This window comes from Leucopleurus acutus (assembly GCF_964270905.1).
Source record: "Leucopleurus acutus genome assembly, chromosome: 20".
NCBI classification, from domain to species: Eukaryota; Metazoa; Chordata; class Mammalia; order Artiodactyla; family Delphinidae; genus Leucopleurus; species Leucopleurus acutus.
Window position 1 is genome coordinate 50244448 of NC_139162.1, and position 26922 is coordinate 50271369.

The 26922-nt window shown below is 57.4% G+C and overlaps 1 protein-coding gene across 2 annotated transcripts; it reads left to right on the forward strand.

Annotated features, from left to right (window-relative positions):
* Positions 1-1155: 1155 nt before the first annotated feature.
* On the forward strand, positions 1156-24913 carry PPP5C (protein phosphatase 5 catalytic subunit). Of its 2 annotated transcripts, none has more exons than XM_082862422.1 (13): positions 1156-1337; positions 7512-7753; positions 15001-15148; positions 15839-15960; positions 18828-18893; positions 19215-19313; positions 20227-20332; positions 21720-21862; positions 21967-22054; positions 22933-22973; positions 23068-23246; positions 24153-24234; positions 24397-24913. In XM_082862422.1, the coding sequence occupies exons 1-13, from the start codon at positions 1217-1219 to the stop codon at positions 24457-24459; spliced, it is 1500 nt and encodes a 499-aa protein (XP_082718548.1). In that variant the 5' UTR covers positions 1156-1216; the 3' UTR covers positions 24460-24913. The 2 variants fall into 2 exon arrangements, with proteins under 2 accessions (XP_082718548.1, XP_082718547.1); XM_082862421.1 differs by having other exon boundaries at positions 24565-24913.
* The last annotated feature ends 2009 nt before the right edge of the window (positions 24914-26922 follow it).

Below are 26922 nucleotides of genomic sequence, written 5' to 3' on the forward strand. Positions count from 1 at the left end.
AAATCCATTATGGCATTCTTCCCACACACACCAAAAAAAAAAAAAAAAAAAAAAATCTAACCCCCAGCGTAGGCTCTGGAGCACACAGGAACAGTAGAGTAGGAATTAAGAGCACAGGAATTAGGTGGGACAGGTTCAAGTTCTGGCTCTGCCACTTTCTTATTGTATGACCTTGGGCAAATACGTTGACCTCTGCAAATCTCAGTGTCCTTATCTGTAAAGTGGAGACGATACTAGTATTTACCTTCTCGGGTGATTGTTGGATGTGGTAGGGTCAGATTGCCAGGACAAGAAGTTTTGGGGGTGGGAGAGCTTGTGCTATCTCCAGGAGGGGAGCCAGAGCAGGGCCTTAAAGGATTTAGTGCTACAGTTCGGTATTGAGTAGCGGCTGTGGGTTTAGGAAGGATAGTCTGGAATGGTGTACCGTGAATGAAGATTGGGGATGGGAGTGGCATCTGGAGATGTTGCCTGAGGCTAAACTACTCAGGGTCTCTTAGGTCATCAGAAAAAGTCTGGGTTTTCTCCTAAGGGCACTGAGGAGCCATGGAAGGCTGGTGACTGGGGCGTGAGGAAGGAGAAAGGAGATGGTGCAACAAACTTCTAAGCCTAGCTCAGGGCTAGGGGATCCAGGGCACCTTTAATTAATAACTTAGAAACACTGGCCCTTTCTGGTGTTGGTTTGAGAAACCGCCCATTTTTCAGAGAGGGGTAAGTGAGGCCCTAGAGAGGAAGGGAAGATTTCTTTGTTTAAGGTCACGCAGGTAAACTGACAGAAGGGCTTGACCCCCGGCTCCGGTTCCGCGCTGGGCATGGTGGTGCCTCGCAGAAAAGCCACACCCACCAGCAGCATTCGCAACCCACCTACCAACGGGAGAAGACGGCAGGGAAATCCCACTTTAAAACCCCGAGAAACTTCTGCGGCTCGGAACATGGAACTTTGGGAGACGGGGCCACGCCGGGCCTTTTTTGCCCGCGCGCCCCTTTTCGCCTTCCCCATTGGCTCATGCTACGAAGGGCGCCGTCAGGGGGCCCTCTGGTCACCTTCTCCGCGCGCTCTATGGCTAAAGCGCCCTGCGCAGGCGCGCGAAGGGAGCCTTCAGGGCCCGCGCTTTACGACACTTGTGCGGCAGCGGCAGCGGCAACTCGGCACTCCTTCGCGACGATTCGGCCGGGTGCCGCTGGCCGCGGTTGCCAGGGTGGGGGGTCGCTTTGCGGCATGGCGATGGCGGAGGGCGAGCGGACTGAGTGTGCTGAGCCCCCCCGGGACGAGCCCCCGGCTGATGGCGCTTTGAAGCGGGCAGAGGAGCTCAAGACGCAGGCCAACGACTACTTCAAAGGTACGCCCGCCCTGGAGGGAGCGAAGGAGGGTGGAGAGCGGCCCAGGTCAAGGGGTGCCGGGCCCGCGCGGAACCATGGCAACGAGGAGCGCCAGCCTGGGCGCGGGGCAGGCACTACCAAGTGACTGGGCGTGGGGAGGCCGAGGATGGCGCTACCAAGGGGCGACAGAGGGGCCTTCTGAGAGAAGGGGTGACACCTAGAAGTGGCGTACGGAGCGGGTGCTAAGTGGGGAGACTGAGGAAGGCGCTTCCAAGTATGAAACGGGAGGGGGACGGGAATGAGGGCACTACCAAATGTGAGACCCCAGAGGTGCCAGCTTATGGTGAGACCTGAAGAGGGCGCTACCAAGTAGTGACATGGGGCGGAGCAGTGATGGCGCTACCAAGTGGAGAGACATCAAGTGGGGGGGAGGGGGGAACTGTCCCAATAGAGCAGGAAACCATGGGAGTGGAGAACAGATCATTAGATGGGAGGGAAAGGAAGTAGGAGATTTGGGGTTACACCAGGAGAAAGGAGGTTCTGGGAGTAGAGGTGAGGCAATCCCAAGAATAGTATGACTTAGGATCTTGGGAAAGAAAGGTGTGGGGGCACCCATTCATTCATTCATTCATTACGTTTATTGAGCATCTGCTATGTGCTAAGGACCATGCTCGACATTAGGGATGTAGCAGTAGATGAGACAGATGTAGCCCTACCCTTATATAGCTTGTAATTTAGCAGAAGACTCAGACATTGAGTAAACACACAGATAAATATTAAAATACTTAGAAGCTGTGATGAGTCCTTTGGAAAAACCCCAACGTAGTGTGAAGTAGAGAATAAGGGTTAGAAGCTAGTACTTCAGAGAGGGCGGTCAAGGAAGATCGTACTGAGGAAAAGGCATTTAAGTTGAGAAAGAGAATTGGGAAGGAGTGTCCCAGGTGGGTGGAGCTGCCTGTGCAAAGGCCCTGAGGTCGGGAATGAAAAGAGACTGGCTGGCTTGGCTGGAGATTTAACGAGTTAGCAGGGAAACAGGTACAAGATAAGCTTAGGACAGGGGCCAGTTCATGTAGGGTGTCACAAGTCACTGCATAGACTAGTATGGATCTGACTCTGCTATCCAAGAGGAGACATTGAGTAGGTAGACGGGCCAGTCTGGAAGTCTTTGGAGAGGGATTTGGGTATGATCAGCCTATGGGTGGACTGGAACACGCTGGGAATGGATGAGGTCACCTCAGAAGAGAAGGGGCCTAGTATGGAACCTCAAGGGATTCTAATGTTTAGGACAGAAGAGGCTGAGTAAGAGTGGTCAGTGAGGTGGAAGGAAAATCAGGAAAGTTGAGAGAAGAGAGTGCATCTAGAAGGAGGGGCTCTACCTGAGGTCGGATGCTGCCAAAGCGAGCACCGAGCATTGACCATTGGATTTGCCTCCATAACATGTTGGTGGTCGCCTTGACCAGAGCAATTTCTAGGGGATGATAGCGATGGTAGCCAGAGGGAAGGGCGCTGAAGAGTGAATGGGAAATGAGGAAGTGGAGACAGCAATTGTTGACAAGGGTTTTGAGAATTTTGGTTCTGAGGGGGAGTGGAGAAATGGGGGGAGGGTGCTTTTTTTTAAGAGTAGAAGAGACTAAGAGTATGGTCCTACAGAGAGAGAGTTGATCTTGCAGGAGAGAGAGGAGACCTACAGCAGCAGAGCCCTGGAGGAGGGGTGGGGCATGGGAGGAATCCAGAGCATTAGTGGAGAGCTGTCCTCTGGTGGGAGCACGAACAGATTTTAAGAGTGGGAAAGTCAGGTCAGGCCAGAGCAGCGAGAAGGAGGTGGGGCTGGTAAGAGGTGAGGCTGGAAGGTAGAGCCCTGGAGGCAGGTCAGGGACATGATCCCAAGGGTGGTAGGAAGCCAAGGAAGGTTTGAAGAGAGGAGCAACACTGTCTGATTAGCGCGTTTGCAGGCAATCCCCCAGCGGCCTTGTAGAGACTGGACCCAAGGGCAAGGCTGGAGACCAGGAAGGAGACTAGAATGGTGGACAGGTGAGTGGGGAGGGGGGTGGTGCCCGCTAGGCTGGAGAGACAGAAATCGACTCAAGAAGTGTTTCAGAGGGAGAATGACAGCGGCCGCCTGGAGAGAGGGAGGAGGGAACCCCAGGCAGGAAGAGCTGGATGACAAAGGCCCAGAGGTGAGCCTGGCACCAAGGAAGTGAGTGGGGCTGGAGCGTAAGAGGCCAGAGGAGTTTATGGTGAGGCTGCAGGCAGGAGCCCGAGCTTTCCACTTGACGACCCCGAGGAGCCGTGGCTGGTTCTGAGTGGGGAAGGACTGGATTGGGTTTGTGCTTCAGGAAGGCCCCTCGGGAGCGGCAGGAGGGGGCGTACGCTGGGAGAGCTGGGAGGAGGCTGGGGCAGGAACCTGGGCAGGAGAGGGTGAAGGCCAGACCAGGGCAGAGAGGGGTTCTCGGGGTGGAAGTGAGAGAATAGATTTGAGGGATGTTCCGGAGGCTGACATGACAGAACAGGGTGACTGCCTGGCTTTGGGGCTGGAGGGATCAGGTGTCCAGGACAGGGTCCAGTCTCCAGCTGGGGGTGGTGTGGAAGGTGGGGCTGTTCCTGCAATGGGGCTCGAGAGGAGCAGCAAGTATGGGGGTGATGCTGTGGCGAGGGAAGAATTCTGGGAAACAGTAGGCCGTCGGGAAGGGCTCCTTGCCCTCCAGGACCTGGGATCTGAGCTCTTAGGAGGCCTGAGACTGGGCAGGTAGCCAGCGGTCCTGGCACTGAGCTGGAACGGAGGGGAATGCCCCTTCTGGTCCAGGTCCCTCGCTGTTTGGCAGGCAGCTGCAGGCGCAGAGCCCCAGTCTCCAGGGCTGGGGGAATAGCAATGAAAAGAATAATTACAGCTCGCCTGAATTGAGCCCCCGTGGTGGCCAGGTACACCACTTTGTTTAATCCTCCCCCAGGTACTAGGTAGGAGCGGTCCTGTTTGTTTATAGAGGAAGCTGAGGCTCTGAGAAGTGAAACCGCTTGCCCAAGGTCAGGGTGTGTGAGCAGCACAGCCCGGATATCCCCCTTCCTCACCACGTGCTTGGCACCCACGTTCAGAGTCCTTAGCCACAGCCTCACCTGGAGCCGTCCTGGCCCCAGTGGGAGAAGAGGGGCCCCAGGGGCTCAACATGGTGGGAGAAGAGGGGCCCCAGGGGCTCAACATGGTGGGAGAAGAGGGGCCCAGGGGCTCAACATGGTGGGAGAAGAGGGGCCCAGGGGCTCAACATGGTGGGAGAAGAGGGGCCCCAGGCCCCCCGCCCCCGTCAGCATGGCTGGATCACTTCAGTGAACTCAGGCCCGTTCCAGAGGCCCTGGTGGGGCAGAGCCTGATCCCCAATGTCGTTCAGCTCTCTTCCTCTCTTTCTGGGCCTCATTGCCCCCCACCCCCTTCTGTAAAAAGAGAGGGGTTCTGTTTGACCCCCCAGGAGGCCTCTGAGTCTAAGAGTTTGTAGACAGGCTTAAGAGCTCAGGCTGCCTGGGTTCAAATCTTGTTTCTTCCTCTTGCCTGCTGTGTGGCCCCTGGGCAAACCTTAACTTCTCTGCGCCTCAGTCTCGTCCTCTAAAATGGGGCCTCTCTTGAGGATTAAATGCGTTCACACAGAGCAGGGCTGGGATCTGGTGCCACTGGGTGGCTGTGCGAAGCACTGTTTGCTCTAGTCTCTTCTTCCTTTCATTTAGTCATTTATTCACTTCTTTTACAAGCCTCTGCTGACCTCTTTCTCTGCTGTAGCCACATTTCAGCCAGGAGTTCCTTTCACCCTCACAACCAGCCCATGAGGCAGGGCCGATTGTGGTTCCCGCAGTTCAGATGAGCAAGCTGAGGCTGAGAGCGGGGAGGCTGTCTGCCCAAGGTCCCGTGGTCGGGATCCTCAGAGCCAGATGTCCGGCTCCGAGGCACCAGGCTCCCCACCGCATGCCGAACGGCCCGGCAAGAGCGCTGGCCAGTCTGCCTTTGGAGCCCAGCCGGGAGGCTGGAAGGAGCCCTCGAAGGTGTTGGTGTTCCAGGGAGGGTCAGTCAGACTTGGGCTGCCTGCTTCTGCCCTTGCGTGTTTCTGGGAAGTCCTGGGCTGCCCTCCAGCGCTCACCATCCTGGGGGACACACCCATCACCTAACGGTGCCTACCCAGAGGGGGCAGGGCTGGCATAGGGGAGCCCAGGGGCCGAGGCAGCCGGAGAGGTGCCTGATCCAGCCTGGGTGTCAAGGGAGGCTTCCCAAAGGAGGTGACACCCGAGCCATTTGAAAGATTGCCAGACGTCAGCCTGCAGGAGGAATCGCTGTTATATTGTTCCTGGCATCTCCCAGCACCTGGCTTCTTTCTCTAGTGTAGGTGTGTCCTGTCTTTCTCTTTCTTTCATTCCTTCCTGCCTTCATTCAGGAACCATTCATGAAGCCTGGAATCCTCTTCTTCCATTCTTTTCACCTGGCTCACTCTTTCTCCTCCTCCAGGTCTCAGTTCCAGCATCCCCTCTGGGTTGCCCCAGTTGTAAAACACTGTGGGTCATCACTGCCTGGGGGTGGATCTGTGTGTGCTGTGTCACTCCCACCCCGCAACTGGACTGTGAGCCCCAGGAGGGCAGGGCTGGGGGCTGCTGTGTCCTCAGACAGGGCAAGGGTTCAAAGAAGTAAGACAATCGGGGCCCCTGCCCTTTTGGGGCTTAGGTTCAAATTGGGATGATGGATTATAAGCAAACAAAGGAAAGCCATGGTTTATCAGATGGCTCTGGAGAAAAGAGTAGTAGAAGTTAGGGCAGGAATTTTCATTTTAGGCTCAGTGTCTGGAGGACTCTGAAACTTCAGACCAGAGAGGGCACATAAGTTGCCCAAGGACACACGGCTAGTAAGGAGTGGAGCCAGCAATTGGGCCCAGGCTACCTGCCCCTGTGTCTGTGCCTGTCTCTATGCCAGGCTCCCGCTGAGAGGCCACCTGGTACGGAGGATGAGAGTGGGAGCATTTGGGTCTTGGCCTGGCTCACAGTTCCTGCCTGCCACTTTGTGTGTTGGGGTTTCCCTCCCAGAGCCACGCCTGGAAAATGGGGCTAATGCAGCTGTCCTCGGGGTTGCCGTGAGGGTTCGGTGAGGCGACTCATGCACCAAGAGCCCCATGTGGCACCTGGCACGTCATGGCCTCCGCAGTTCGGGCACACCTCCTAGCTGCGGCCTCCTGCCTGTTGAGTAGCCATATGGGCAGGACCCAAGACAGCTCTGCAGATACAGACTGAGTGTTTGACCTTGAGCAAGACCTCTGTGGCTTGCTGTAAAGTGAGCACCAGACGGTGCTTATGCCGTGGGGATGTGAGGATTCCACAGGCTGAGATGTAACGTGCAAGGCATGGCCGTAGCTCATTTCAAATAAAATTGACCTTTCCCCTTGGCCAGATGTCACATCCTGTCACTCCACACTTAGAACATTGATGTCCACACCCAGCTCTGGCTGTGGTCTTTGGGATCTGTCCTGCCAGCCTCCCTGCCCTCATATCCTGCCCTCCCCCAGCTCACTCCACCCCAGCCACACCACCCTCTTGCTGGTCCTGGAACATAATGCTCTCTCACCCCTTCCCCCGCCCCCCCAGGACCTTTGCACCTGCTGTTCCTTCTGTTGGGAATGCTCTTCCTCTGGTCTGGTTTGTCGCTTCCTTTGGGTCTCTGCTGAAGTGTCCCCTTCTTGAGACCTAAGTAGGTTCCTTTTCCTTCCCCACTTCCTATTCTCCTACTAGAACCCCTCTTTGGGCTTGTTTACTTGCTTGGGGGGCTGGACAACCAAGGGGCTCAGGGAAGACTCACACTTGCTGGTTCACAGCCCAGGTCTGGCACTCAGTAACATATCCTCTCCGGGCCATGGGGAATATTCAGTAAGACCCTCCTGAAGTCCTGGAAGAAGTATTGTCCACCTGGGGCCTTGCGGGGTGATGGTTGGGTGGATGGGTGTGTGGAAGTGATTTGGGGTCTTAGGGATTTGGGCCTGAGGAGACAAGGCCTGTGCTAGGGTGGGACAGGTCAGGACAGGGAAGGGGGGTGGGCTGAAGAGACGTTTCTGAGCTCAGCTGTGGCCCTCAGTTTCCCCATTTGTAAATTGGGGGACTGGGCGAGTATCCAGCCCAGGGCCTCTTCTGGCTGGGCGGTGGCAGCCTTGCCTCATGCTTCTCCTCCTCCATCTTCACAGCCAAGGACTACGAGAACGCGATCAAGTTCTACAGCCAGGCCATCGAGCTGAACCCCAGCCATGCCATCTACTATGGCAACCGCAGCCTGGCCTACCTGCGCACTGAGTGCTATGGCTACGCGCTGGCCGACGCCACGCGGGCCATCGAGATGGACAAGAAGTACATCAAGGGCTACTACCGCCGGGCCGCCAGCAACATGGCATTGGGCAAGTTCCGGGCCGCCCTGCGCGACTATGAGACGGTGAGCCAGGCCTCGGGGGGTGAGCCAGCTCCCAGCTTCTGGGCCGGGCGGGTGCTGAGGGCGGGGGGGCGGGCTGGGGGAGGACGGCCTCTGTGCGCAGCTGGACTAGCCGGGGAAGGCGTGGGGGCCGCCACATGTTTCCTTGCCGCTTGCTCATCCAACAGATGCCAGCGGGCTCGTAGCCCAGCTCTGCCATCGTCGCCTGCTGACCTGGGACAAGTTACCTGGCCTCTCTGTGCCTCCTTTCCCACATCTGTGAGGTGGGAGGACAGTAAGACCTACCTCTCAGGGCTGCCGTGAAGAATAAATGAGCCTCTGCTTTCCAAGTGTGTAGAGCTGCCCCTAGCATGTAGTCAGTGTTCTGTAATAATTAACTATTATGATAATTGTTGCCGTTATTGTTGGTGAACAAGAGGCACGCAGCTCTTCTGGTGGAGCTCATAATTCGGAGGAGGGCAAAAAGCAAACCCGTCATTGTGAGGGTACACAGAATCGTTGCAGGTGAGGATATGGGCCTGGGAGAAAATAGACGAGGGTGATATGCTGTAGAGGGAGCAAACGGGGGGTGTGTTTTAACGAGGTGACAAGGGAGGGGACCTAGAGGATGGCAAGAATTCACCAGTTCACTTGCTCATCTGCCACCCCATCACTGTAACTGCTCTGATGATAACGACAGTGGTAAGGACTCCCAGAGCACACGCCTTCGGGCCAGGCATGTTCGATACCCTTCTCGTCAGCTGGCTGAGGGACTCATGAGGCAGCCCTGTGAGGTGGGAACTGTGATTACTCCCATCGTACAGATGGGGTGACTGAGGCCCAGAAGGCTCAAGTCCCCTGCCCACCAGCAGGCGCAGGCGAACGGCAGAGCTGGGATCTGAACGCAGGCAGCCCAGCCCTCCGGCCCGCTCTTTCCCCACTGGAGAGAGTCGCTCCTCGAGAGCAGGGGTTTTGTTTATTCTGGTCATTGGGACGGTGCTTGGCATCCAACAGGGGCTTAGTGTTCGTTGAATGAATGAGCACTCTGCCCCCGTCCCCGCAACGCACCCGGCACTCCCTCCTTTCATTGCATTCGTCACGCACTCTGAGCAGCTTCTGTTGTGTCGGGAGAGGCGGCAGGGGAGGCTGAGAGCCACAGGCTGCAGTTGGAGGGAGCCAGGGCAGACGGTTGGGGCTGGCTGCTGGCCCGGAGAGGAGGGCGGCTGTCAGGCCAAGTGCAGGCTCCAGCCAGGCGCTGGGCCGGGGGCACCTGTGTCAGGGTCGGGCAGAGGCCTGAAGGAAGAGATAATTCAGAGACTGAGGGGCAGAATGGAGGAGGGGGCTGTGGTGACCCCCCGGGAGGAGGACGGAGGAAGGAGCAGCAGAACAGAGTCCTTGCAAGCGTGGGCTCCCAGGCCGTTCCCCAGCCAAACCTCTCCCTTGTCCCTTGGCGTCCTCATTTGGAGAGTGGTGACAAGAGGAGTGGCCACCTCCTGGGCGGCTGTTGGGCTCTGGTGAAGTGGTGTGCATAAAGATCATAGGGCTGGAGGGCTCTGTAGTGAGTAACTCGGAAGACAGGTGGGGTTGGATGGGGACAGGGCTTTCCTGCAGGTCCCCAAATGGGGGGAGGGGCCTGGAGGAGATGGGAGGGGGCAGGAGATGAGAGGAACCCCAAGCACAGGTCTGCGGCACAGCTCTGGCCCAGACTGGGGCCTCGCCCCGCATATTCCATGAGGCTGAGAGGTCACTTGCAGCCGTCTTGTGGGCATACTGCATCTGAGTTTTCTCCCGGGCCTTGCGGATGCCCTGGGGGCTGAGTCACGGCCCATTTCCCTGTGAGGGCTTTGCCAGCAGCCCTGGGGAGCTCCTGCACGAGCCTGAGATCCTTGCGCACCTGGGCCAGCCGCCCGCCTGCAGGCCGTCCTTTCTGACACGTTTCATCCGACTCTGGGCGCAGGGCAGAGGGCTGGGCCCTGGGGTGGCTCCCCATTCAGAGTCTCTGCCTCCAGGGCTACCTTGGGACGTGCTGGAGTTTCACGGAGGATGTGCCCAGGCCCCCTCTTAGGTCATGGCATCCTCGGAGGCGGAACCAAGATGCGACCTTGGTTAAACGAAGAGCCTGAGGCTGTGTCTCACAGCAGCCTGGGCCCTCAGGTGAAGGACCTTTCTTTTCTCGGCCTCAGTTTCCTCACCTGCATACTTACTGTGGGCCTAGCTCTGCTGTGAGCTCTTGACGTGCTTTTTACAAGAAGGAAAATGCGTTCAATCCGTTTTGCAAGAAGGAAAAAGAGGTCTAGAGAGAGGAAGTCCCTCCTCCAAGGTCACCCAGCAGCGAAGTGGCAGGGCTGAGATTTGAACCCATAGTCCATGCTTGTAATGGTTAGTGGGCCGTGAAGTCAGTGTAACAGTTTGAGACCAGCACTTCTGTCTTCATCAAATAGAATAGAGAAGAAGACAGCAGTTCATTGTTTGGAGGAAGTACGTATATGTTTGTGAAAGAGTATTTTTCATTTATGTGAATACGGATGCGTATTAGGTGTGATAAAATATATATTTCTTACTGTGAGTCATAGTCTCAAATTCTGAAGGTCACTCATGCAGGGGCTGGAGGCGCCGGCTCCGCGGTCAGGACGCCCGGCTATCAGCTGTGTATCTCTGAGAGCTTTGGACCTTCGGCCTCAGTGTCCTCATCTGTAAACGGAAGAGAACAGCAGAGCCTGCCTCAGTGGCCTTGCGAGGATTCGGCAAGAGTAGTACGTTCAGAGTAGGGCCTGCCCCTGCTCAGTACTGGGTGCGCTTTCTCCTGGGGGTGTCTGGGGAAGAGGCTGCGGCCCCCAGGAAGGGCCGTGTGCAGGCACAGGGCCTTGTTAGGGGGCGGGGACGTGGGGGCACCTCTCTTCTGCTCTCCCTCCAGGGCAGGAGCTGATCTCCCCTTTCCATGGGTCCATGTTGAATCCCCCCACCAATGCCCCTCATCTCCAAGCTCATCCTTTCCGGGGGACTCTGGCTCCAGGATTCCCCGCCCCCTTATTGGGTCCTCTTCTCAGAAGATTCCGCCTGTGTTCTTTCCCGTCTGTGGCTGGAACTCAGGTGGTGACTCACACGGGCCCGGGCCGGATCTGGGGGACTCCTTCAGCACTCCTCACCCTCTCCTGGGATTTTTGGGGTTTGGTTTGTAATATGGTTTGCATTTGGGTTTCTTCTTACAGCATAGCCCAGCACAGTCAGTTAGCAGTGCGTTTTGCCTCGCTAGCCTGTACGAACGCCCGTTCCCTAAGGTGTGGACGTATGATAGTAACAGGAACGGTCACAGCTGACACCTGACACGGCGCTCTCAGGGGCCGGGTGCGCTGGTGACCTTCGTGCTGTGAAAACTCATGTGATCTTCATGACAACCCTACGCAGTGGGGACTCTTACTATCCCTGATTTACAGGTGAGAAGACCAAGGCCCAGAGAGTCGTCACTGCCCCAAGGTCCCGCAGCCAGGAAGGGACAGCCTGGTCCCAGACTTGGTGGCATAATCATCGCCCTTAGCTCGGGCAGCGTGCTCCGATGGTCTCACTCTGATTTATTATGGAAGGAGTGTTGGTGTGACCTCCTAGATGAATTCACTGGAGGGTCTCGACCCATGGGGTGAAAACCCTAGTGTCCTGCTTCCCACTGCCTCCCCCAGACCCCTGGCTGCCTTGGTTGCCCATGTGCCACTGGCAGGCGTGGCCTCTCTCTGGGCTGCATCCCATCACCTCTACATTGGAAATAGTCATAATGGCCCACAACCCATTGTCACGTGGGTCCCCTGAAGTGAGCTTTGGCTCCCAGACTGCAGTCCTCCTTCACCTCAGTTGTAAACCCGAGCCGTTGTGAAAAATAGTCTGGTAAGTTTGGGCAACTCGTTTGGTGGCAAAATCTGATCTGAACCGATAGGCCGTTGATGGTCTTGTTTGCCCCCATGTAGTGCGACTAGAAGTTTCACTGCAGAAACGGGAGTGTGTGTGGTTACCAGGTGCCACCCGGACTTGCTGGAGGTGTCCTGTAACATACAGCACGCGGGTGCACTGTGTCACCTTTCTAAAATCCGAAGAGTTCCCAATTCCCAAACACGCGCAGCCCCCGTGGCTTCACGTGGGGATCACAAGCCTGTGTTATCATTTCATTGATTCGAGTCGTTGTAGTTACTGCCTGTGAATACTCCCAGCTGAAAATACCACTTTTTAAAAGCAGCTTTTTATTTTGAGAACGTTGTAGCTTCACACGCAGCCGTAAGAGGTAATACAGAGATCCCACTCTCCCAGTTTTCCCCAGTGACGTATCTGGCATCACTATCAGAATCTGGATACTGACATGGATACAACCCAGATCCCACTTTTTTTTTTTTTTTTTTGCGGTACGCGGGCCTCTCACTGTTGTGGCCTCTCCCGTTGCGGAGCATAGGCTCCGGACGCACAGGCTCAGCGGCCATGGCTTACGGGCCCAGCCACTCCACGGCATGTGGGATCTTCCCGGACCGGGGCACGGACTTGTGTCCCCTGCATCGGCAGGCGGACTCTCAACCACTGCGCCACCAGGGAAGCCCCCAGATCCCACTTTTTAAAGAAAAGTCCAGCATTCGCTTCTGACCCAACAGGCCTTGGGACCCACTAGGCCCCTCTAACCTGGAGCAAACGACCTTCCCGCTTCCAGGAGCGGGAGCCTGGCAGGGTCACTTCCCTTTCCCAGCCAGGCAGCCAGTTATAGTAGCAGTCGCAGCAGCCCCAGGCCCTGGCACAGGCGCTCGCTCGCTGCTGGGCCCTGTGATGGGCCTGATGTTAAATTCTCACAGCCACCCTCCACCTGTCCAGCCTCCCTCGCTTTCTAGAAGCTGAGGGAGGCTGGAGAGGTAGGGCTGCCTGCCCTGCAAGGCCTGGATGCAGACCCTGGAGGCCTGGCCCCAGAGCCTGCACTCATGACCACGACGGTGTCTCCCTGGAGGCCGCGCAGGGCACCGTGGGGACGGTGGCAGCGGTAGGGAGGGGAGCACATCCCAGCGTGCTGGGGGAGCAGGATCTCAAGCAGCGAGAGAGCTGAATCCTGGCTTCTCGGGTCAGTGACCTCACCTCTCTGGGCCTCGGTTTCCTAATCTGTCAAGTGGAGATGTGATAACATCACATAGAGCTGCTCTAGGATACAGTGAGCAAGGTAATTGCTCGCATCAGCCGCGTGGTGAGCGTTCGAACACTTAGCTGTGTCCCAGTGCCGCTGCTGCTGTCGCTGCTCCCGCCCCTCTGTTCCCGGGGTCGTCGGCGTTTGCCTGCATCCCGCACCCCAGCCTCTGAGCTGTCTGCGAACAGGGTAGTGGCTCAGAGGGAATGCTTAGTGGGGCGTCCATCCACTCCGGGCATTCGTTCACAGCTGGGACTCGGCCTCAGCCCTGCCCTCGTGGCCATGGCCGCCTTGCAGTGGGGAGGCAGACCCATCTCCAGCAGTGCTCCGGGCTGGGGCGGGCGGGGGGAGCCCAGGGCCTTGTGTGAGCCCGGAGGGGGTGCCTGACCCAGCCTGGGGGAGAGGGGAAAGGGGAGCTGAGACCTGGAGGAGGAGGAGGGGCTAGAAAGTCGCTGGAGGTAGAAATGAGGTGCTCTGGGCCAGGGGCAGCCTGTACGAGGCCTGGAGTTGAGAAGGAGCTGCTGCTTGGGGACTTGGGAGTTTGGTCTGGCTGGTAGTGCTGGGCAAACAGAGAACGTGGAGGGGTGGGCGGGCCTGTGGGCCAGGCCCAGTGGTGGTTGGGACTTCGTTCTGCGGTGTGGACTCGTAAGGTCTCCTTGGTGGGGAGGACTCCAGGGAAGGTCTGGTGCTGCCTTTCTCCCAAGCCTCGCACTGCACCCCTACCCTGGGTGGAGCTGCCTGGCAGGGTGCCCTAGCCTGAGCCTGCCCCGAACCAGCTTCCTGCCCCCGCTCCTGGCCTGCACACCCATTCTCAGGGGCGTGAGCCACACTGACCCTCAGGGGTTATTAGCAGATGCCTTTTCCCAGGCTTCTGACTCACTCTGCCAGGCTTTCCAACCGGGGGGCATCCCTGCCCTTGAGGGCCAGCCCTGGCACACCCCTTTCGGCCCCCCCGGCACAGGAGCTGTGGGAGTCCGCTCCTGGGGAGGCCAACAGGGTGCGCAGGTCAGGCAGGGTCCACTAATAGTTACAGGAACAGTTACAGATAACTAAACTGAGGCTCAGAGGGGTGAATTCACTTGCCCAGGGTCACCCAGCAAGTAAGTAGCAGAGCTGGGATCTGAATGCAGCCCTGCCTGCCTCTCAGCTTGGAGGATCAGAGCTTTTAGGAAGCGGGGTAGAAGGTAAGGAGAGCGGAGAGGACAGGCTCCTTCTCCTGAGAGCTAAGTGTGTCCCAAAGCCGTATGCCCGCCGCTTCCTCCATACGATCTCATTTAATGAATGCAGCCGCCCACGAGAGGGGGCATTGAAGAGCAGCCTACGCTAATGTGGACTTGACTCACGCCTGGCACCGCTGCACACACTTCACAAGTGTTCACTTGTTTAGTCCTCCCAGCCCCCAGGGTAGACACACTGTCACCTCTACCTTACACAGGAGGAAACTGAGGGAACTCACTTGTCCTGGGTCTCCCCAGAGCCCAAGGTTGAACAAGGGCCACGTCACCACGAGGTGCCCGCTGCTGCCCACAGAGCCCAGGCTGCATGCCAGGCCCTGTGTATCACCCCCAACAGCCCTGGCAGGTGGAGCCTGTCATCTCCCCCATCTTGCAGATGAGAAAACTTAGGCTCAGCGAGTCCGGGTTATCCAGCAAGTCATTGCCTCTTCAGATGAGTCTGGGCTGTAAATTATGACTTTGGATCCGGCCCACCCTTTCCTGTCAATCCCACCCTCCTTGGTATTGACTGTAACGGTATCAGTAAAGTGCACCTCAGCCCGCTCTGATTCCAATGAGGAAGCTGTAGTGGGGCCAGTTTTATTCTGATGATGGTCAGAGCTAAGATTTATGAAGAGCATCTGCGTGGGTTGGCACGTTTACCCACCCGGCAGCCCTGTGTGGGCAGCTCTGTCAGGCCCAGTTTGGGGATGCAGAAGCTGAGGGCTAGAGGCGAAGCGAGCCCAGGCTTGCACCCCTAGTGCACCCGGCACGGGTGCTCTGCTCGGCAGTCGTGAAGCCCCGGGCCAGGCAGGCCGAGGGCAGCCGCGGCGTCCCCGTCTCCCTATGGCCCCGACCCCGGCCTGGGTGTTGATGCCTCTTTCCTTCCCTCCCCTCTCACCCACCCACGCACCCAGGTGGTGAAGGTGAAGCCCCACGACAAGGATGCCAAGATGAAATACCAGGAATGCAACAAGATCGTGAAGCAGAAGGCCTTCGAGCGGGCCATCGCAGGTGACGAGCACAAGCGCTCCGTCGTGGACTCACTCGACATCGAGAGCATGAGTGAGTCAGGCCTGGGTGCCCCGCTGTGCCCGGCCCAGAGCATTCCTCGTCTTTGCCTGAGCCCTCCATTCCCAGTGCATGCTGGGGCGCAGGGGGGATGGCGCTCAGTGGTGCCTCTGGTGCCCGTCCCCACACGCTGTCTGTTGCTCCTTCGCCTGCGCTTCTGGGGACTCCACAGTCCAGAGCTGGGTCTGGAGGTTCCGGATTCGGGCGAGCTTCCCTGCTGTACCACCCACCCTGCCCTCCACAGTTGCATTCACCCGTCACGGGCCTCCTGTGTCTGGTTTGTCCGTAGGTCCTCTGGGCGCTCAGCTGAGTCTGTCATTCATTCCACAGATGGTTATTGGGCACCTAATAGGTGCCACTGTTCTAGGCACTGGGGACACAGCTGAGAACAAAACAGCCCCTGCCCTCCTGGAGCTGGTGTCCTAGTGGGGAGAGAGGATTGACTAGTCAGTTAACAGTGTCAAGTGTTATCAAGTCCAGTCGAGGAGAGGGCCTTTGAGCTGACCTGAACGGAAGGAGCGGGCCATGAGAGGACCTGGCCGGGGAGTGGCATCTTCTCTCACTCCATGCCCCTCTCAACCTGTGTGTCCAGCGCCGTCTGCCCCGTGCCTGGGAGCCAGGCCCCACTTCCCACCCTCACAGTGGCCATGGCCACTGACTCTCATCCCCCCATTCACACACCAGCCATCGAGGATGAGTACAGCGGACCCAAGCTTGAGGACGGCAAAGTGACAATCACTTTCATGAAAGAGCTCATGCAGTGGTACAAGGACCAGAAGAAACTGCACCGGAAATGCGCCTACCAGGTAACGCCCCTGTCGAGGGCTGAATGCGCCTGTGACCCCAGGATAGCATCACAGCCGGGCCTGAACCCCATCACAGGGCGCGAGAGGAGAAGGGTGGTACCGGCAGCGAACACTTGCTGAGCCCGTGGTGTGCCTGGCACCCTGCAAATGAATTCTTTATTTCTAGCATTTCCATTGGGTTATTTTTTTCAATAGCTTTCATCTCTCTGCCCCATATGTTCATGCATGTCATTTACCTTTTCTGCTAGATCCTTTAACACATTTTTTTCATAGTTATTTTAAAGTCTCTGTCTGGATGTTCCACCATCTCTGGGTCTGCTTCCGTTGTGTGCTCTCTGCGTCTTATAATTTTTTATTGTATGCCAGACATCTTGTGTAAAAGAGTAGTAGCGACTGAGACAAAACTTTCCTTCAGGAAACGGCAGGACCTGATTCTGTCGGGCTGCTATTGTGAGGGTGTGTGTCCATCTCATTTGCAGTTCAGGGGCAGGTCTTATTGGACTTAGTTCACCGCCGGTTTCAGGTGTCTTTAGAGTGGAATCAGGACTCTCCTGTCAGCAGGGCTTGGGATCTTAGCCCTGGCAAAATCCCAGGGATGTCTTTATGCTGTGAAGTCTCCAGCTTTTGGAACTGGAGGAAAGCGCTCTGATTTTCAGCCCCGCTGCCAAGATGGGGTGGCTGGGGAGTTCTCTGCCTTCCAGTCTCACCCCCACTTTTGTGCCTCAGATGGCGTCTCTCCACCACACCGCCTTGCGCCTCGCCTTCTGGGTGGCTGTGGGACAGAATCCGAGGGCGAGGGTGGAGGCCTGCGGCGGGGCCCCTCAGGGCTCTGTAATGCCAGCCCACGCAGGCACGAGGGTTCTGCTGGCTTCCCCTCAGCCTTGAAGGGTCTTGCCCTCCTGGCGCGCTGCCCGGGGGGATGCAGTCATGGCCCCTTTCTCCCAGGGAAGGGTTTCCCACCGTTGCTGCCTGCAGTTTGATTAATTTAGGTTTCTTTGTGTCCTTGCTCTCAGCTGTTTCAGGGGGTGTTTTGTTTGTTCCTCTGTTTTTGTTTTTGTTTTGCCTTGTTCTCGTCATTAGGGCAAGAATGACAGTCTTGCACAAACTCTTTACATTCTGACCTGAAGTGGACATCTCCTACTTTTTTTTTTTTTTTCCAGGCCCTGCTGTGCAGCTTGTGGGATTCTTAATCCCCCGACCAGGGATTGAACCCAGGCCCTGGCAGTGAAAGTGCCAAGTCCTAACCACTGGACCACCAAGGAATTCCCTCCTCTTCTCTTTAACACTCTGTTTTCCCAGCTTTGTATTTAGAAAATTGTCAAGCCTACAGAAGAGTCAAAAGAACAGTGTGGTTAACATCATACCCCTTTCACACCTAGGTTCACCGTTAACGTTTTGACACATTCACACTTCATCTTTCTATGTATATGGGTGTGTATATACACATACACTTTCTTCTTTTTCCTGGACCATTTGAGAATAAGTTGCATCATAATCTGTATCCCCTAAAAACAGGACATTCTCCTACGTGACTATGATTTAGTCATCCCACCTTAGTAATTTAGTACCAATACAATAATATTGACTAATGCAAACAGTCCACAGGCTGTCCATAAGATTTGCAAACACTGTCAGGTGTACATGACATTGTCAAGGTCATCTTCAATCTGAAAGAACTAATACTCTGTGTTTCTAGACAAATATTTTAATTTTCCCCAGTTTTTCCCCCCAGACATTCTTTTTAGCTGTTTTTTTTAAAAAAAAAAAAAAAAAAAAAATCCAAAATCCGGGGAATTCCCTGGCAGTCCAGTGGTTAGGACTCTGTGCTTTCACTGCCGAGGACCTGTGTTCAATCCCTGGTTGGGGAGCTAAGAATCCCACAAGCTGTGTGGTGTGGCCAAAAATAATAATAATAAAATATAAAATAAAATCCAGAATCCACTGAAGGATCAGTTACTGCATATGACCTGCCTTTTTAACCTTTTTTTCATCTAGAGCAGTCTCAAGCCTTTGTGGGAAATTTTCGTGACATTGACATTTAGACGTTTCCAAGCCAGTTGTTTTATAAAATGTTCCACATCTGGCTTCATCCTGTGTGTTTCTTCATGATGCTGATTGTTTTTGTTTTTTTTTTTTAACATCTTTATTGGAGTGTCATTGCTTTACAATGGTGTGTTAGTTTCTGCTTTATAACAAAGTGAATCAGCTATACATATACATATATCCCCATATCTCCTCCCTCTTGCGTCTCCCTCCCACCCTCCCTATCCCACCCCTCTAGGTGGTCACAAAGCACCGAGCTGATCTCCCTGTGCTATGCGGCTGCTTCCCACTAGCTATCTGTTTTACATTTGGTAGTGTATGTATGTCCATGCCACTCTCTCGCTTCGTCCCAGCTTACCCTTCCCCCTCTCTGTGTCCTCAGGTCCCTTCTCTATGTCTGCATCTTTATTCCTGTCCTGCCCCTAGGTTCTTCAGAACCAATTTTTTTTTTTTAGATTCCATATATATGTGTTAGCATACGGTATTTATTTTTCTCTTTCTGACTTACTTCACTCTGTATGACAGTCTCTAGGTCCATCCATACTGATTCTTTTAAGAGAAACCAAGAATCTAGGTTTTCCCATGAAATAATCCTGATGTTTAAATACTGCATGGGACACTCGGGTCACAGCTTGGGGGCCGCCTCTGTTCCCGGCCAGCACCCGCGCAGCCAGGCCTCCCCTGCCCCTTCCTCTCCTCTCCCCTCCCCGCCTCTCCCTCACCCTCAGCCCAGCAGCGTCTCCTGGCCAGTACAGTCTCTCTGGGGCTGGGGTGGGCGGCAGGCCCTCCAGCTGGCCCCACTCACAGCCTGCCCTGCCTTCCAGATTCTGGTACAGGTCAAAGAGGTCCTCTCCAAGCTGAGCACGCTCGTGGAGACCACGCTCAAAGAGGTGCGCGCTGGGGGCAGTGTGCGGGCAGGCGGGCCGGGGCGGGTGGCTCCCTGGCTGGGGAGGGGCCACGGAGCTCAGAAACTCACAGACCCACCGGGCTTGGTCTGCCTTCTCTCTCCCTGACGTCTGCCCTCCTCACCCACCCTGTCTCTCTCCTCCTGGCTGTCTCTCTCCTCCCCTCTTCATTTCTGTGCCTTACGCCTGTGTGTTCTGCACGGTTCTTCTCGGTCTGCTGTGACCTCTCACCCCTCCCCTCGCTCCTCCCCCCTCCCCACATCTCTCTCTGGGCCCCTCCCTCTCCGGTGGCCTCTTTTCTTCCAGACAGAGAAGATTACAGTGTGCGGGGACACCCACGGCCAGTTCTATGACCTCCTCAACATATTTGAGCTCAACGGTTTACCCTCGGACACCAACCCCTACGTATCCTTCCTCGGAAGGGCAGGCCCCTCCCCTGCCCCGCCTCCCGGGTGTGGGGTGCAGGAGGGAGAGGACCCCCTGCCTGGGAAACAGGCGTGAGCCTGAGGAGGGAGAGGCCTGAGTGCTTGCTCTGGCACTGAGCGGGGCTGGAGCGGCTGGCGGCCTTGCGCTCCGGGCTCTGGGGCCAGACCGGTCAGGGCCAGCCCCCGCCTGCTGTGTGACCTGGGCAGGTGGCCAGTGTGTCCGAGCCCCAGCTTCTCCCCGGCTTGAAAGAGGGCTGGATGTGTGTGGTACAAGAGCATATACGTGGGGCGCCTGGCCCAGCCCACACCTGGCTTCCCTCTTGGTTGTGCCGTTTTCCAGCTATGGCTGTGGCAGGTCACTTCACCTCGCAGTTCCTCGGGTTCCTCGTTTGTAAAATGGGGAGAAGAGGTAGTGGTAAAGTGGGCTTCCCTCATCGGGCTACTGAGAGGAATAGTGTGTTAACACCTGTGACGTGCTCAGTGGCCCACGGTCCATGCTGAATAAGTATTTGCTCATGTTATAACTGCCTGATGAATGGCCACTGGGTGGGGCTACCAGGCCTGTGCAGTGTCGGGTGGGAGGGCCTGTGTCCCATTTGCCCCGTGGCTTTGGGCCTGTACTGGGGGGAGAGCTGAAGCCGGCTGACCACCTGGGGTCTCCCCCCTGCCATCAGTTTCCCTGAGGAGCAGACGAGGTTGGAGATCTTAGTACCATCCCGAGGCTCGGAGAGGCCAAGCTGCTGGGCCAGACCTACACAGTGAGGAGAGACGAAAGCCCAGATGCCCCAAGCCCTGCTGGCGTTCTCGACCCCAGGGCAGTGCCGACAGGAGCCGGGGTGGAGGGGCTGAGGAGGGAGCAGTCCCCCCCACCCTTGTTTTCCTTAGCAGAGCAGATATTTAATGGCGACTTCGTGGACCGCGGCTCCTTCTCCGTAGAAGTGATCCTCACCCTTTTCGGCTTTAAGCTCCTGTACCCTGATCACTTTCACCTACTTCGAGGTGAGCTGGAAGGCAGCAGGGTCTGGGGTCAGTGTGGGGACCCGGGCAGAGCCCTCGCTTTTTCCTCTGTGAGCCTCCCATTTCTTATCTAAGAAGTGGGGACCGGTTGCAGGTGTGTTTGTTTTGTGTCTTCACTGAGATCATGCACGGGCCTGCCCTGTAAGGTTGGGCAGGTTGTGCACTGTGCAGCGGCATCACGTTAATGGAGCTCTGTGGGCCCTGGTGAGGACTTGGTCATGGGAGGGCTCTGAGCAGAGGAGGGTCAGGGGCTCTCTCTGGTGTTAAGAGGATCCCTTGGGCCTCCGTGTGGGGAACAAACCAAGGGCTGAGAGTGGGAGCAGGGAGACTGGTGGTGGCTGGACCCGGGTGGGAACAGTGGTTGGATTGGGGCTCACTTTTCAAAGTAGAACCCAGAGTGTTTGCTAGTGGGCTGGATGAGGGTGTGAGAGAAAGAAGGGGTCAAAGGGTGTACTCCAAGGTTTTGACTGGAGCATCTGGAGGGCTGTGGCTGCCACTGACAGATATGGGGACAGGAAGAGCAGGATGTAGGCTGGAAGATGGGGAGCTTGGCTCTGGATGTGGCTGTGAGACTGAGAGATGTCTGGGGACACCCGGGGGGCTGTAAAGTGTGGGTTCCTCAGCGTACATGTGGTATTGGGCAGGATGAGCTCACCAGGGAGTGAGGGCCGCCGGCGGAGGACCTGTCCGCTGAGAGGTGGGGCGGTGAGCGGAAGGTGCAGCCAGGAGAGGGGGAGAACCAGGAGGAAGTGAGGGCAGCGGGCTGGGTTGGGGGCTCCTGGGGGCACGAGTGCTGACACCGGGCAGGTTCACAGCCAGGTTCGGGGGGTTCTTGCAGCAGGACCTGGCATGTGGCAGATGCTCGATGAGCACCTGCTGCAGCCGTGGGGGCCTGGCAGCTTCCTTGTCTCCCCCAAGCCCCGGGAGGGAGCAATGAGGTTGCGGGTGGGAAGATAAAAGCACGGCGTGGGGCTGGCCCACAGCAGGCATTCTGCAGGGGGCCTCTTCTTTGTCAATACCTCCCCCTCCTTGGTACTTCCTGCCCAAAACGTACGGCAAGTCCTTCAAGAAGGAGCCCAAGGCTCACAGGGGCAAGGGACAGGCCTCTGGTCACTTGGGATCGGGGCCAGGGCTGAACCCAGGCCTCACCCACTCCGTGATGATCAGTGCAGGCCTGGGCCTTGTGGCCATGTGCCTTCTCAGCCCGTTTGCCCCTCTAGAAAGGGGCCGGGTTTCTGGGAGGGACCAGTGAGCTGCTGTGTGGATGCCATTGGCTTGGGGCCACCAGGCTGTCTTCAGCCTTGGCCGGGGTCTGAGCCAGAGGGCACCCAGCGGTGCTGAGGTTTCTCTTTGTCCTGCTGTCGGCCAGGCAACCATGAGACGGACAACATGAACCAGATATACGGCTTTGAGGGTGAGGTGAAGGCCAAGTACACAGCCCAGATGTACGAGCTCTTCAGCGAGGTGTTCGAGTGGCTCCCGCTGGCCCAGTGTATCAATGGCAAAGTGCTGGTGAGGCAGGCCCGCCCCCGCCGCCGCTATGAGGTGCAGCGAGTCAGAGGGTTGAGGTGTGGCTGGCCCCTGCCCTCACGCTGCTGTTCCCACCTGAACCCCAGATCATGCACGGGGGCTTGTTCAGTGAAGACGGCGTCACCCTGGACGACATCAGGAAGATCGAGCGGAGTCGGCAGCCCCCAGATTCAGGTGATTGGGGAAGGCTGGGGACAGCCCCTCCCTCCTGGGGCTCGGGGGCTCCAGCCCTGCCCCGATGGGCTTTGCGCCCTCGGCAAGAGACAGCAAGGCTGAGCCTCAGTTTCCTGACCTGTAACTTGGGTCAGTGCACCTCCCTCGTGAGGCAGTGCTGGCCGGGGAGCATGAGTGTCCGCAGCACACGGCGGTCATTTATTTATTTATTTGTGAGTTCACCTGCTGCCCCTGGAGTGATGTGATGGGGACAGACAGCAGAGTGTTAACCACACACAGCTGTGGGGAGAGGGTGTGTGTGGAGTGGTGAGGTGGCGGGCCGTGGGAGGGCCTCCTGGGGACACCACGCGAACACCGACAGGGCAGGAGGAAGAGGTCCCTTCTCGCAGGAGTGCGGCCAGGCAAGCACGGGGCACGGAGGGACTGGTGAGACCAGACCCTGTCAGGCCTCACAGGTCCGGGTGAAGAGCTTGGTCTTTGTTCCTAGGGCAGTGGGAGCCACAGAGGCTTGAGCAACAGAGGGACCTGGTCAGAACTGCAGTGTTAAAAGCTCCCTCCAGGGACTTCCCTGGCCCCAGGGCGGTCCAGTGGTTGGGACTCCGCGCTCCACTGTAGGGGGCTCGGGTTGCATCCCTGGTGGGGGAACTATGATCCTGCATGCTGCGTGGTGCGGCTAAAAAAAAAAAAACAACAAAGAAACGCTCCCTCCAGCTTTGGGGCCCTAATGGATTGAATGGGGTCTGGTCCCGGGGGAAGGTCAGCGGGGAGGCGAGCAGCGGCTCAGAGTCCTGTCTCACGTGCCCCACGCCTGCCCCGCGGGGGACGGCCCCTCCCCTGCCCTCCGTCAGGCCCCGACACTCCCCTCTGCTCCCTTCCAGGTCCCATGTGCGACCTGCTCTGGTCGGACCCGCAGCCGCAGGTCAGTCTGCCCGGGGCCGTGGCCAGCAGGTGCGGGCTGTGGGCAGAGCGGGCGGGTTGGAGCAGCAGGCACCCTGAGCTCCCTGTCTCCCCAGAACGGGCGCTCGGTCAGTAAGCGGGGTGTGAGTTGCCAGTTCGGGCCCGACGTCACCAAGGCCTTCCTGGAGGAGAACAACCTGGACTACATCATCCGTAGCCACGAGGTCAAGGCCGAGGGCTATGAGGTGGCGCACGGCGGGCGCTGCGTCACCGTCTTCTCTGCCCCCAACTACTGGTACGTCCCCACCTGCCCCACCCATCTGGTGGTTTTCTTTTTTTAACTTTTTGTGATAGAAAATTCCAAGGATACATAAGAGTAGATAAAATAGTATGATGAACGCCCACGCACCTGTCGCCCAGGTTCAACAGTTACCAGCTCTCGCCGCCCCTACTGTGGGCTATTGCAGAGCGAGCCCCAGGCACTCTCCCTTCTACCCGTTGTTGCCCTAGCATATTTCTGAAAGAAGGAAGTCTTCTTTTCTGTGTGTAATTGTGATACCACTGCCACACCTTCTAAAGAGGCCACCTGAACCCAGCCAGAGTTCCATTTCCCCACGTCTCTCATCAACGTCTCATTTTAGTCGATTTCTTCCAAGCAGGACCCAAACAAGGGCCACGTTTTCAGTCTCCTGATCTTCGAGTTGCCTGTTCTTCTTGCCCTCCCCCTTGCTGGTTTTTGGTTGAAGAAACCAGAGTCTCTTGTGCTCTGGCCGTTCCATCCCCAGGTGGCCGGACACCACGTTCCTCTGTCCCCTGTGTTTCCTGTTGACTAGAGCCGGGGCATGGTCAGCCTGGAGACCAGGTTTTGGCAAGAGTCCTGCCTCTGTGTGGCTGCCCGTGCCCTCTGCCCATCCTGTCAGGAAGGCCCTCTGCCGGCCCTGCTCCCTGGGCCCTCTCCTCCCCGCCCCCGGCTCCCACGTGGCCCTCTCTCCCCCTCATCCCCACGCCTCCTGCCTCGGCCCCCTGGGCCCCTCTTCACCTGGATTCCTCTCTCTTGCCTGGTGAGCCTCTGTCCGTCCGTGTCCTTGACTCTGTCCAGGGCTCTTCTCCCTCCCTCTCCCTGCCCCGCCTCCTCCTTGATGCCCCAGGCCCACCCAGCCTCTGATGGACCACACCGGCCCTTCTGCCCTTGTCCCCGCAGCGACCAGATGGGGAACAAAGCTGCCTACATCCACCTCCGGGGCTCTGACCTGCGGCCCCAGTTCCACCAGTTCACAGCAGTGGTGAGTCACCCCCTTGGGTCCCCTGCTCTCCCTGGCCTGGGCCCCGGGGGGAAGAGGCTCTCAGGGGTAGGGCTGGTTTCTGCATCTGGTGCTCAGAAGACCCTCCTCCACGCGCCGGCCCATTTCTGTCTGTGTCTAACCTGTGTGCCTCTGGTTTCTCAGCCTCATCCCGACGTCAAGCCCATGGCCTATGCCAGCACGCTGCTGCAGTTAGGGATGATGTGAGGCCCACGTGGCAGGGGCCCTGCTCCCCATCCGACCCCAGGCCCGGCCCAGGGCAACGTTGGAACCCCCTTTTACTTTGTAAAGTTTGTATTTATTCCCCTTTAGGTTTGCAGAGGGGGTGGGGGGCTGGCCAGATGGTCTGCTCCCTGGACAAAGAAGAAGGAGGTGGAGAGGCGGAGGGTGGGGCACTGAGCTGGCATTCTGGAGGGAGGCCAGCACTGCTGGGGGGCGTGGGGCCCAGAGGCTTCCCCGCCCCCTTGCTTGCGTGGCCCCTCCCCTGCTAAAGCAATAGGTCCCCGCCATGGGAAGACCCCTGGAAGGAGGGTCATCAGGGAGGCCTCACCTGCACCTCACCCGCTCCTGGCAGCCCCAGGGCGGGGCTAGGCTGGGGCTCACCCCCTTCCCGGCTCTTTTATGTCTGTAATTAATTATGTTAAAATAAAGTCATTATTGTAAGTCAGCTTGTCTCCGATGGTGGAGCCTCGGGAGCTGCTGGGATGGGGGTGACCGCTTCATAAAGTCCTGTCCCCTCATCTCTCATCTCCCTGGGGCACCCTGGAGCTGGACAGGCCGGTCTTGGGGCCAGCCAGCCAAGCAGCCCCTTTGCCCATCATAGTGGGCTCCTGAGGGAGAGTTCTGCTGCCTGGGACAGAGAACCCCCATCAGCGGCTCACGTGCAGGTGGGGAGACCAGGGCAGAGCAGAAGCTCCTCCTTCCCTCTGCCGATCCCCGTCAGCAAGTGTTCACTGAGGCTGCTCACAGCCCAGCGGGGCAGAGCCGCCTTGGGCAGGCCAGCCTCGGTCCTTACATCACGCAACGAAGCAGACGTCTCCACCCGCCATGGAAGACTGGAGGTATTTTCTACTACTTCCCCTTTTATTCTCCATCAGAGGTTACCGTTGAACCCCATTCAGGCTGCTCTCCCTGGCTTGGGCCACTGGAGAGATGCCTGTTTTTAAGTCTGAGCTCTTTAGGATCCACCTTTTCCAGATGACAGCAGATGGAGGGTGGAGTCCGGTGAGTACCTTGACCCCTCAGGTGCCCCCCCGCCCCCGACCCGGGGGACAGAAATGAGGTGATCTCAGTCCTAATTCTGTTTCGGCATTCAGAGAGGTCCTGCGGGTAGGTCCTCTTCTCCACGGCAAGTCAGTGTTGCGGTGGATGTGAATGAACCACCTTCCAGGGGGTATGCACTGGGCTGTCCTGAGGAAAATAGGCACGAGTCCCAATGTGCCAGTTGCATTTACTTCCCATGGGAAACAAGTGTTCTGAGGAGCCCTTCAGACCTCCAGGGGGAATTCCAGCGGGCGAGGCGCCCGGCATCCGGGTGTTGTGATTACTCCTGCTGGTAACCCAGGAGTTCAGGAGTCCCCAGGCCCACCCTCATGTTCAGTCATTTGCTAGAACTCACAGAACCCAGAAAAGCTGTTATACGCACGGTTAGTTTATCACAGCAAGGAAAAAAAAATCAGCAGAGAAGAGGCACACAGGGCGGAGCCCAGGAGAGATCAGCGGCGGGTTTCCGGGGTTTCCGGTTGTCTCTGCCAGTGAAGTCACACGGATAGCGCTGCTTTCTCCCAGCAACCATGTGACAGCACGCACAGGGAAGGTCACCTGGGCCTTGGTTTTCAGGGTCTGTACTGGGCTTGGTCACGTTGGCCGCCCATCCCACATGGCGGACCTTAGTCTCCAGAGAGACTAGCCGATGCCGTGTGGCCCAGGGTCCCCAGCATAAATCTCGGGTACGTATAGGCCACCTGGATAAAAAAAGACCCTTATCTGGGAGGATGTTCCCAGGGCTTAGAGCCCTGCCTTGGCCAGACCTTTCTTTGGGAGAGGTGACCCTTTACTGCATAGCAAACCCTAAAACTCACTTTAAACACACACACACACACACACACACACACACACACACACACACACACACACACACACACACACACACACCCCTCCCCCCACCCCCGTCTTTCTCTGTTTCATGGGTTGACAGGGCGGCCGTGCAGTTCTCACTTGAAGTCTCAGGCATTTGTGGTCGGTCAGGTGGCCTCTGGGCCTGGACTCACCTGAAGACTGGCCTGGCTGGATGTCCAGGATGGCTCACTCCCACGCCTGGCGGCTGGGGCAGGCTGCTGGCTGGGAACTGTGGCTGGAGTGCCCACACTGGCCTTCCCTGTGGCCCGGGCTTCTCACAGCACGGCAGCCGGGGCCCACCAGGGAGCATCCTGGATGCCCAGAGAGAAGCCGCAGGACCTCACGACCTGGTCTCGGAAGTCCCGATGCATCCCCTCCCCCACATCGTGTCCATCGACCACGTCATCTAGACCGACCCAGATTCAAGGGGCTGGGGAAATAGATGGGAGACACTGTGCCAGTCCCCTCCCCGGAACACTGCCCGCCACGCGAGGCCTCACCAAGACCCTTGTTGACAGCACTTTCAGAGGAAGTTTTTTAACAATTTACTTA